Source organism: Lygodium microphyllum, chromosome 1 (assembly GCF_053477565.2).
Source record: "Lygodium microphyllum isolate KBCC chromosome 1, Lygodium_microphyllum_v1.1.10, whole genome shotgun sequence".
NCBI classification, from domain to species: Eukaryota; Viridiplantae; Streptophyta; class Polypodiopsida; order Schizaeales; family Lygodiaceae; genus Lygodium; species Lygodium microphyllum.
The window spans coordinates 113179461-113192048 of NC_141135.1; the positions used below are offsets into that span (position 1 = coordinate 113179461).

At 40.0% G+C, this 12588-nt stretch overlaps 1 protein-coding gene across 1 annotated transcript; it reads right to left on the reverse strand.

Annotated features, from left to right (window-relative positions):
* Positions 1 to 7657: 7657 nt before the first annotated feature.
* LOC148041568 (pentatricopeptide repeat-containing protein At3g09040, mitochondrial-like) lies at positions 7658 to 12371 on the reverse strand. The gene is made up of 2 exons (XM_087680794.1): positions 8891 to 12371; positions 7658 to 8789 (listed from the first exon to the last, which is right to left on the reverse strand). The coding sequence occupies exon 1, from the start codon at positions 12288 to 12290 to the stop codon at positions 9729 to 9731; it is 2562 nt and encodes an 853-aa protein (XP_087536920.1). The 5' UTR covers positions 12291 to 12371; the 3' UTR covers positions 7658 to 8789; positions 8891 to 9728.
* Positions 12372 to 12588: the final 217 nt, after the last annotated feature.

Sequence of the window (12588 nt, forward strand, 5' to 3'; positions counted from 1 at the left end):
TGGATGTGTGGGTAACACCACAACTGACAAAAGAGAGTTGTATTATAATGAGGCTAGAGATTTCTTCTCTAGGTTGGAAATCAAGCTTGCACTTACATCATCATATAATCCTAAAGGGAATGGAAAGAGTGAAAGGGATCACCCATGTCAAGACTTTGTCAAAGGCATGCAGAGGGAAGACTCGAGAGTGGCCATGGTTACTTCCATATACTTTATGGGATGATCACACTACTCATAGTGCAACAACAAGATATATGCCCATAGAGTTTATGTATGGGTAGAAACTAATCATGCCAACAAAGGAGATAACTGCTACATGGAATGTACTACCATGGGCATAAGGGATGAGTAGAAAAGAGTTGCTAGCTCTAAGGATTTGTTGATTGGAGAAGAGACTAGAAGATCTAAAGCTTGCAATAAAAAGACTCAAGAAAGCCAAGCTACAAGACAAAGATAAGTTTGATAAGAGACACAGATTTCAACCAAGAGCTATAGAAGAAAGAGATTGAATACTTAGGTATGATAAGAGTTTGGATAATAAACATAATACCATCAAAAAGGTCTCCAAGAGATGGTTTGGTCCTTATATCATGAGACATGCATATGATAAGGTTAGGTATTATCTTTGTGAGCCTAATGGTGAAGATACCAATAGCTAGGGATAAAACTATTCAAGAGAAAAGACTCTACCACTTATGAAGAAAAAGGGCATGACACTGGGACTACTCAAGATAGGATAGAGGAAGGGAAAGAGGAAGATAATGAAGATGAAGCTAGTGATCTTGATCATAATGAATAGTAAGATAGGTGGCATATGCTACAGAACATGCAAATTTAGAGGGACTGGATATCATGTGGTTGTATATCCAATGGTTGAAAACTCTAGGAAAGTTTGATCGATGGGTTAGGAGGGATCCGAATTTGATTCTTCGTTTGCGTTTGATCGGATGGGTTGCAAGTGTCTAATTGCCTAGGGGTTCGATCTAAGTGTGTTCATGCTAAACTTACACTATTTGTGATCATTTGTCTCATGAGAAATAAGTTGATTTTGTTAGGATAAAGTCTAGATAAGATAAGGATATCCAACATATGGACAAAAAGACCCCATAGTGATCCCCCAATGATCCTCATTGTAAATATCCTAGATTTCAAGAATAGGAACTCACCTACCTCATTAATGCACCACACACACACACACACACACACTCTCTCTCTCTCTCTCTCTCTCTCTCTCTCTCTCTCTCTCTCTCTCTCTCTCTCTCTCTCTCTCTCTCTCTCTCTCTCTCTCTCTCTCTCTCTCTCTCTCTCTCTCACATTGTGCACATTGTCTTCTCATCTACTTATCCTCCAGTCTATATTTTTTACCACTTGATATCAGAGCCCTAGGTTCTAGTTCTCTAGCCTATCATATCTTCTCTACTATCTCCAAAATCACAAATCACTTATCTCCCTATACTCTCATTACTCTAATGGCTCTCATTAATGCCACTACCTCTTACAACCGCCACATCAAGATCAACAAACTCAATGGAAATAACTATGAAGTTTGGAAGCTGAGGATGGAACTATACCTATCCCAAGCTAACCTTTGGAACATCATCAATGGCTAGGAAGAATGCCCTAAACAAAAAGAAGCAGACAAGGAAGATCGGATGCAAAGAGATGCATTTTCAAGGATGGAGATTCTTATCCATTGTGGAGATCGATAAGTGCAGCTAATAAAAACAATACCCATTGCAAAGGTATTTGGGATTTCTTCAACAATACCTATAAATACATAGATATTGTATATCAAATGACCACGTTCAAAAAGTTAGCCACTGCCACTATGCATGAAGATCAATCTATCACTAAGTTCTTAGAGCAGTGTGGCAGTCCCTACTAGATGAAACCATAATATCTGATTATTCGTCTCTAAATAACTACAAGCTATGTTTCTTCTCTCCTCTTTGCCTCTATCCTAGAGAGCCTTTATCATCACTCAAACCTCCACTGATAAACTCAATCTTCAGCCTCTCATCAATAGAATTAAGTAAGAAGAAGTTATGAGAGATACTCTTTCCACTTCTTCTACTTAAGAGACCAAAGCCCTAGATGTAACTGCCTACAACCCAAAACATCTTCACAAGAGAGCTCGCCCAAAGCCTAATTTTTCTCCTTGGTCCAACTTCAAAGGAATCCTTGGAAATCCTCATCACAAACTCAACTTTCATTAGTCATTTCAATCCTTATCCGTCTCTAGAAATCCTCACTACCGTCTCATATGCAATTTTTGTAAAATACAAGGTCATATAGAAAAGGATTGTCGGCAAAAAGATCGATTTAACAAAAATCACTCAAGAGGGCAAGCTCATTTTGTTAGCATTGGAACCTATGACACGAAAGATCAATTGAACACCATCGTCAGTTTAGCTACAAGTATTTGGGTATCTTATCAAGACTACAAAGAAGAATACACCTGGTTCTTATACTCTAGAGCCACTCATCATATGACCTTTCACAAAGAATGGTTGGTAACTTTTAAAGAGATGTCTACTCCACTTAGTGTAGTCGTGGGGAAAACAGCATCTAGCAAACTAAAGGCTACAGTACCATTCAAGAGGAGCTTCCATCCAACCACATCATCAAGGAACCCAAATTCTGTTATGTTCCAAATCTCAAGAAAAATCTTCACAGCATCAATGATCTCATTTCTCACGCCAAAATCACTACTCACTTCTTTAAAGACCACTATATCCTACAACTACTTTCACCTTCTCTGAAACTCACTTGTCCAAAATTAGGCAGGCTTTACACACTTGGTTACACAATTCTTAAACCTCTTGCTATTGCTTCTAGAATTTCCACCTCACTTTCTTGATTAGCTCAAGACTCCCTTCTATGGCACTTTCAACTTGGTCATGCCTCTCAACATGTTTTCCAACAACTTATCCATAAGAAACCTTTCTTGGGCATCCCATCTTCTCTCTCTGAAACTTCCATTTTGTCAAGCTTGTGCTCTAAGCAAAGCCACACACTTTCCCTACTCTAAATCTCATTTGATTACAACTCAACCCCTTCAACTAGTACATGCTGACATTTGTGGTCCTGTCAATCCTGCATCACTTACTGGAGCAAAATATTTCATGGTATTAATCAATGATTACTCTAGATATAGTGTTGTATATTTTCTCATATGGAAGTCACAAGTATTTTCAAAGTTCTAAGAATACAAAGAAGCAATGGAGAATAAGCATGAGTTACAAGTCAATGCTCTATGAACGGATAATGGAGGAGAGTACTAAGTTCAAAGACTACTGTAAAGCCTTTTTTACCATACCATATCATCTACAACAAAATGAAGTTGCTAAACATAAGAGCCGCACTTTGCTAAATGCTACAAAAGATATGCTATCAATGGCCTATCTTGACAAAGAATATTGGGAAGAAGTAATTGCTACAACAACTTATCTCCAAAATAAGTTGCATTCTACCTCTATTCACAATCACACTCCCTATGAATGATGGTTTGGCCACCCTCCTAGCTTATCACATTGGAAGATATTTAGATGCACTGCCTTTCTAGTCAATGCAAACCAAAAATCAAAATTCTCACCAAGAGCCACATAACTTGTCTTCACTGGATATGGTGAGCCTTATGGCCACAAAGCCTACAAATTTTATGACCAAGAAAAAAAGTCTTTATCTATGGTAGGAGTGCCATCTTTAACGAACTTAATATCTTCATGGCATTCTCAACCACCACACGCTCTCAACCTCTTACTCTCTATCCAATGCACCCTTTGGAACAACATCTTCTAGTTCATCCCTTGCCAATCACACATCCAATTCTGGGTCCTACATACTATCTTGCCACTTCTCTTCCCATAAGACCTCCAATACACATACATGGGACAAACCCCTTCCACATATGCAAGGACTTTTAATCTTTCCAAGGTTTAGCAAAGGCCAAAATAACATCAATCTTCCCTCTAGCTCATGTTTTGGCTCCACATCTGTTGCCTGTCACCCTATTTCAATGCCGCCTTCTCCTCTCCACTCCACGCCTAATCCTCATTATCACCATTTTAATGCAACAAGGCAGCCTTTTCATCATTTCTAGCGTGAACTAGGACAATCGAAGGTTGCAAGGAATCCAAACCAACTCTAGTTATCAACCAATATGGCACCTGAAAATACACCCAGCATGCCACGTCTATAGTCTTCAACACATCTGCTACCCCTATCCCATTGCTAACTTCTCTCTCATTAAAAAATCCATCCACTAATCACTACAACACCAGCTCATTAGTAGCTAAACACTCAAACTTACCTCCCTTCCAACTCAACATCAGAATGTGGATATATTAGTAGGCCATACATAGCAAATAGTAATCAAAACCTCATCTACTCACCTGTCCTTACTGTCTTTAGTAATCTCATCTATCTTCTTCCACTCCTAAGAAACTTAGTCGAGTACTAGCAGGGATTCAAAGAAGAAAAGACACCTCCAACTCTGTCAAAGGTCTTTGCAAGTCAACAAGGATAGCTGCAATGTCTTCAACCAATAGCAATTCACCCCCTACTACCCTCATTGTCATCCTCCATCTCTCATCTCCTCCTCTAAGCCCATTATTCTCTTCAATTCCTCTAACTTTAAAGAAGTTGAAGTCATGCCCTTACCCACTCCATGCTATAAGAGCTTGGATGACCTCTATGTCCAAGCTAATATTGTAGTTGGCCAAGCAAGAAATCCACTTCATGGTAGCATTCCAGAGCCACCAAACTATCCATCTGTCACTCAAGCACTTCTAATTCATGAAGCTCCTTATTGGCAAGCCGCCACGCTTGAAGAGTACAAGGATCTTTTTCAAAACCACACTTGAACATTGGCCCCTCTTCCTCCTAGGCAATCAGCGCGATCAGCTGCGAATGGATGCTTTGAAAAAATCTCAAACCAAACGGTACCATTGACAAGTATAAATCTCACCTGGTAGCTCACGATTTCGAAGAGATAGAAGGCCTTCACTATGGAAGTACATTCTCTCCAGTGCTTTCCATGACTTCCTTACAAGTATTAATTTCCATGGCTGCTCATTTGAGATTACTTTTGCATCATGTCGATGTCAAAATTGTTTTCCTCCATTGTCACTTAGATGAAGAAACTTATGTCCCAACCTCCTAATTTTGTAGATCCCAAATTTCCTAACCATGTTTGTCTTTTGCATAAAGCTCTATATGGCTTAAAACAAGCACCAAAGCAATGGTACACTCACATTTATACTCACTTAATACGCCATGGATTTAAACAATTTAATATTGATCATAACATTTATGTTCTCATTCAAGGCAACACAATCATTATCCTAGGCCTCTATGTCAATGATATTCCTATCCTAGCTAACTCTTATTGTGCAATGTTAAAAGCCAAATCTATAATATTGTCCCAATTTGCTATAATAGATTATGGTCCCATGCGTTATTGTATTGGCATTGAAATTGATCAACCACCTATATCTCCAGTTTAATCCATCTTCATCTTATTCTCTCTCCATCGAGCAAACACGTGAAATGGAAACCATACCCTCCATGGAAACACTTGGATACTTAAGGTATTTGATTACTTGCACCCATCTAGGCTTGTCTTATGCAAGATATATTCTTTCCAAGGCTATGCATCAAGCAACATACGAGCATTGAAAGCAGCTAAAAAGAGTATTGAGATATCTCAAGGCCACATCTCATGTGGGACTATGTTTTTCTAAAGAACACAACGAGTTTCTTTTAAAGACGTATTTGGATGCAGATTAGGGTGGACCTTGATACCAGAAGATCTTTCACCAACTTCATTGTTACTCTAGTAGGTCTCATCCCTTAGAATACTAAGCAACACCACTTAGTAGCACTTTCTACTATGGAAGCTGAATATGTGACATGCAGCATGGCAACCCAAGAAGTGATCTACATTAAAAAAACTTGTGGAGAACATTAGGTTTGGATACCACCCTCAGCACATCCCCATCTTCACCAACAACAAAGCATGTATCTCTATGGTTCAAGGCCCCAAAGTAAGTCTTAAACTCTGCCATATTGACATGAGATATCATTTGCTAAGAGAGTTAGCAGAAAACTCTCATGTCACCCTTGATTATGTACCCTCTTACGACAATGTTGTTGGCTTCCTCTTCAAATCAGCTCCACAAGCACAAGATTACAATGCAAATCCTTTGCATACTCTAAGCAAGGAGAGAAAATATGATATGACTTCATAGATGGATGTAAATAATTACTTCATGGATGTAAATCAAATCTTCAATGGGGTTTCTTTTTTCTATGAGATCCTTTTGAGGAGAGATATTAAGATAAAGTTTATATAACATAAAGATATGCAACATATGAACAAAAGGATTCCATAGTGATCCTTATCACAAATATCCTAGATATTGAAAATAGAAACTCAACTACCTCATTTTATGTATCATGTATATATATAGCAACTAGCAATGAAATTAGCTCATTTAATGTACCATATATATATATATAATTACTAGCAATGAAATTGACAACTATAATTCACTCTACTTTCCCTACTCTCTCTCTCTCTCTCTCTCTCTAAGCATTCGAAATGTGATGGTTATCTTGCCCTACAAATATGCTCTTGTAACTACCATACAAAAAAGTGATTATGGTGGTTTGGGCCGTTGGCATCCCTACATCAACACACCTTAGCATCTTGCAAAATGCCTGAAAAACTCATTTGTAAGAATCCTACGATCTTTTGGGAGCTATGTGTTTTTTCTTTTTTATTACGTGAGTGGCTAATAGACCAAAGGGATGAGTGGCATATATCCATCTTATGTAGGACAACTTTGGAGGCTCAAAGAAGCTAAGTGGAGCTCTAAGCCAATAAATTCATGTAGTCATAAAAGTGCGATATAGCTTCTAGGCCAAGACTGTGGTGTTCTCTTGTGGGAGAGAGAGATTTTGTACCACTTGTGGAAATGATAATTTTGAATAAATTTATGAATTAATATGAAGTATCATTTTTTGAAGTATTTGTCATGTGCTAAAGCCTGTTAATGAATCCTGTGTAGTGGATTAAAAGGAAACTCTTTTCGTATGTTAAACAATATAATAGTATGCCTTATTGAATTAGATAATTAAAACAAATCCATAGAGGATAATGGGAGGCCTCAATTCCGACGATCAATCACCTATGGTTGGGTAGACCTTATAAGTAGAGTAACTTGCTTAAACACTAAATAGTGTTTAAAACATGACCCTCCAATTTAATTGGATAGATACTTATTTTAACACCATTTTAGGGGGTTGGTGTAAAACTATGCCTTATGGGCAAAGGTGTTGTTGCCTAGCCTTAATTTTCAACTCCTAAGCACTTTGAGCTCAAGTATTGTAGCTTTCATAAACCTTAGTCCAAGAGAACCAAAACTGAGAATTCAATCAAAGTTTTCTTCAATTGAGAATTCATAATATGCCTACATTTCTTCAAGTGAAAATGTCCAATTCTTCATAAATCAAGCACAATCTTTATCCAATCTAGAACCACTTGCAACCAACAACATAAATCTCCAATTTGCTACTTATTTCTGAATGCTTGGGGAGTCAAATTGAATCTTCATCAACAGATGTATACAAGACACCTTGGCTGTAAATGACCAATTCTCTTCAAATCAATTCTGAATCTTCAAATTTGTAACAACAATCTTTCATGCACAACTAAGATTTATTGGCACACATTCCAAGGTAGCCATGCAAACTTTGATTAGTATTAAAAGCAAGTTTGAAACAGCAAATCCACTATTGAGATGTTTCACTATGGAAGAGAGAGGGAAGAGTTGTAAATGAGAGAGAGAACTATATTTGCAGGTTGAAAACCATCAACAGTAGTAATTACCTGGCAAAGAAGAGCCTGGAAATCAGGTCGCATATCCCAAAATGATCGTTTGATGTTTTCAGCTCTGCTATACAAGGTGTCTTTGATCAATCTGCCTACTGTATTTTGACATTTCTTTGCTATCAAAATCTAATTCTAGTAGTCTCCTACAGCAAATGCACTCTAACATTAACTAACTGCTCCAAAATGCCCTCTTCTAATCTTGCATGGCATATTCTCCCACTGGAGCCAGAAGGTTACCGATGTATGAAAAGACGGCCTTTGCTTGATACTACAAACTATATTCCATAGATTCTGATGGACAAGAACATGTTGCACCATATAAGCCCAAAAAGGATAATTGGCATTTTCGAGCTTATCATTAGTGCCAAGCATGCCCAATAAATCATTGTCGTTGTGCTGGCCATAATGAATGGTCAGCAAAATAATATTCTTGAATAAAGGAAGAGAAATAATATGAACCCTAGAGAGAGAGATGTTGAACTAATAGAATTATGTGTTGGCTGCTTGTCAAAGCCAAATAATATAGAGATGATAACTTCTCTCTTACAATCTTTTGGCAATAGGGAGAGAAAAATAGGCTGAAATTGAAAATTCAAACAGCCTGCTAGACATTGCCTTCTCAGCACTTGGAATTCAAGGAAGATCACAGATAGCCCTGTGGAAAATGACTCCAGAGGTCTGTTTGAATCTCCTCATGATGTAAGGCTGTCACATGGGACAGCCTGGTTTCAAGGTTTCCAACACCCGTGCACATCACTACCGGATTTGGTTCCAGCAATTAATGCATCTAGCAAACTCCAACAGTCAGACTGAAAGCATGTAACTATGTTTTCTCCACAAATTTCAACATCTAGCGAAAGCCTCTGGCGAAAAAAGGTCTGTTTTTGGTCACCTGTACAGTTAAGGTCAGTAATTTAAGTGCAAGACAAAGCTGATTTGCTAAAAAGGCATCCATTGTACATCACACTATACGATTATGAATAGTGAACTTACCTTTGCTGAACTCCTATGTTGCTGATAATTCAAGATCCGCTGTTGTGTGATGTGCATATCTTCTCTTAAGTTTCTTTGAAGTTACGTTTCTGTTCTGGATCCTAAACATATATCCTGCCAACAAGGAGCTGTTCAGGGTGCTCCCAAGGTGTAAGCCCAACAGGAACAAGATCCAATACTCCAATCTAACAGAGCACCTTCTGATGATTGGCCTTTTTGATGGAGCTTGTTTCAGCCATACTTGGAAGCTGCACCATCTTGCCTTTTGCAAATGCTGCTTGCAGAATAGCTTGCCAATACTTTCACAAAGTTATGAGTAATGAATATCTGCAAGCTCCAAACACTGCAAAAAGTTATAATAAATGTGTTTCTCTGTAAGGGAATGTAACCGCTTCCACTTTAGGGGGAATGTAACCACTTCTGTTGAAGCCTGTGTATGGGAAAAGAGCTGTAAAACCTTTTTGGGGGCATCCCATGAGAGAATGAAATTGTCAATGGCCCAGCCAGCCATTTGATAAAATCAATTGTAGCCACCATCAGCTACCTGTTTTCATTAGCCATTGCCAATGCAACCATCAAGTTCTGCAAGTTCTAACCCCTTGGTCTTATGGTGACCAACTTCTTGTATTGCGTTGACCTTCACAACCTTCTCAAAGTCAAACAAATGCTAACACCAAAAACACAGCTTCCACCATAAATTCTCCAAAAGTCAGTCTTTAGCTCAGAAGCCAAGCCTTAACAGCAGGATATCAACTTGAGATTCTTCTTCTTGCTTACCAAGTGCAGAGCAATGGAATACAAGGAAACTGTTTGTACTAGAATACCTCATTTAATCAGCTCAGTTAGCAGAGTAAGTATGATTGACATCCAGATTATACACATGATCAGCAACAAAAGAATTCCAGTTGTCATCAGTATAATCTCTGCAGGCTCCAAGTAAGACTATGAATATTTCAATGGTTGGTTGAAATGGGAAGTTGTTTATCATGCTCTTAGATTTATCCCAGCATCCTGCCCGTACAAGGAGGTCACACACGCAAACATGATGATCCATCCAGGGTAAGATGCCAAACTTTTCACTCATAGCTATGAAACAAGAAGTTGCCTGATCAACTAGTCCAGCATGACTACATGCCACTAATAAACTGAGAAAAGTAACTTCATTTGGTTCAAATCCTTCTGACTGCATTCTTTGAAAAAGATAATAAACCTGATCACCGCATCCATGCTGGGCATAGCTTCCCAAAAGTGCATTCCATGAAATTATGTTGCGCTCTAGAATTTGATCAAACAATCTGCATGCATATTCCAGGCTGCCACATTCACCATAAAAACTCACTAGTGCATTTCCAACCATCACTTCTGCATCTAATCTACTTCCTAGAATGTAGACATGCACTTGCTTTCCTTCAGCCAGCAAATTGTTCATAGCACACACTCCAAGGATGTTTACGAAACTAAGTTGATCAGGCAGCAAGCCCTCCTGTTGCATTCCATGGAAGAGTTCCCAAGCATACCTGTCACACCCACTTTGAGAATATACAGTAATCATGGCATTCCACGAAATGACATCTTTATCATGCAGTCTTTCAAATAAACACCTTGCATCTGTTAGGCTGCCACACTTTCCATACATAGTTAGCAGGTTTGTTGTCAGAGCAACATCAGGTGCACATTCATTCTCAACTATAAAAGAATGTAATATTCCCCCGGAAGTCAATGATGCTGTTTTCTCACATGCACATAGCAAGTTCATAAAAGTGATTTTGTCAGGATTTTCACCTTCCAAATGCATCTGCTCAAACAGCTGCATCACTATTTTGCTTATTCCCTTCTGTGCATAAAAAGCAATTATCGTGTTGAAGGAGAACGCATCCCGCACAGGCATACAGTCAAACAATGTTTGAGCATCCTCCAAACTACCACAACTACCATACATGTTAATCAGAGCATTTGCAACAACAATATCTAGTTCAAATCCAATATCTCGAATGCAGGCATGTATCTTCCTACCCTCACCTAGGGTACCATGGCTGGAACATGCATCAAGAATGCTGGCAAAAGCAAACTTGTCAGGAGTTATCCCTTTGCTCCGCATTTCCTCAAAAAGCTCAAGGGCTTCTTTACCTTGCCCTTGTTGGATCAGTGACATCATCATTGTGGTCCATGAGACCACATCTGGTGTAGCCATTTGGCGAAAAATATTCCATGCATCTTGCACATAACCATATCTACCATACATGTTGATAAGAGCATTTCCAAGGATGGTATCCATCTCTAGTCCCTGGTCAACAATGAGCATATGTGTGCACTGACCAGTGATTACCATGCAATGGCTACAACAGGCTGCCAGGATGGTGGTAAAAGTAACCGTGTTAGGTGTGATTCCTTCCAGGTGCATTTGCTCAACAAGCTGAAGAACTTCTTTTGCGTGCCCCTGTTGGACATGTGCTGCAATCATGATGGTCCACGATACCACATTTCGGTCCGACATATCCTTGAAAACCTCTGAAACATTTTCCAGCTTGCCACACCTCTCATACATATGGAGGAGTGCTGTACTGACAGCGGTATCCAGTTTGATATGGCTACAGAGCATGCATGCGTGCAGGCACTTTCCCTCAGCTAATGCTGCATGGTTTGCACACGTATCAAGAAAGCCAAGGAAAGTCACTCTATCGGGCAAGATTCCCTCCTGTTTCATTCGATCAAAGAGTTGTAACGCATCTTCAAAGCATCCATGGTTATCATGAACTGCAATTATGGCAGTCCACATGACTACATCCGGATCTAAGATACCATGAAACACCCTTCTGGCATCATCTACGCTGCCACATTTATCATACATGTTGATAAGGGCGGTGCTTACAGGGACATCGAAGGCCAAGCCATTGTGCAAGATGCAGGCATGTAACTGCTTGCCTAGATAATGCGAAGACAGGCTGCCATGAGCAGCAAGAACACTCAAGTAAGTGACCTTGTCAGGATGTATGCCTTCGTACAGCATCTGGTGGAAAAACTGAAGGGCTTCATCACAAAGTCCTTGCTGGGAGAAGCCTCGTATGATGAAATTCCAAGAGAACACATTCCTCTCTGGCATGGAGCAAAAGAATAGGCGCGCCTCTTCGAAAGCTCCACATTTACAATACATCTGCAAGATGAGGTTCCCCAAGAACCTGTCCCCGTCGAGTCCGACATGCGCAAGATGCCTGTGCAGCTGCTTGCCATCTGCCAGGGCCTTCGAGTCGCCATATCGCCGCAGCAGGGAGCCATAGGTCGCGAATTCGGCTGGCGTGCGGTAGCTTTCGACAGCGGGGAAGGACGAGAAGGTGAGGCGGTGCGAAGTACAGCAATGGAGGAGAGGCGCTGCGGGAGGGCATATGGAAGGGACGAACCGCATTAGAGAAGAGCCATTGCTCGGTGTAGAGGGGGTCGGAGGTGGGGCTGTAAGAGAGAGAGAGAGAGAGAGAGAGAGAGAGAGAGAGAGAGAGAGAGGAAAGAGAGCGTCTGGGCCTACAAGGGCTTTGGGGTTGGTGGGGGGGGGGGGGGGGGGGGGGGCAGGCGGGGGCAGGCGGGGCGGGGAAGTGGCTAGACGCTTAGAGGGGCTTCGCATGAAAGAGCAGAACTTCTCCCTTGACATTAAATGCTGCAAACATACCTCATTCGCCTAACAAACGACACAGTTTTTTACAAACTTT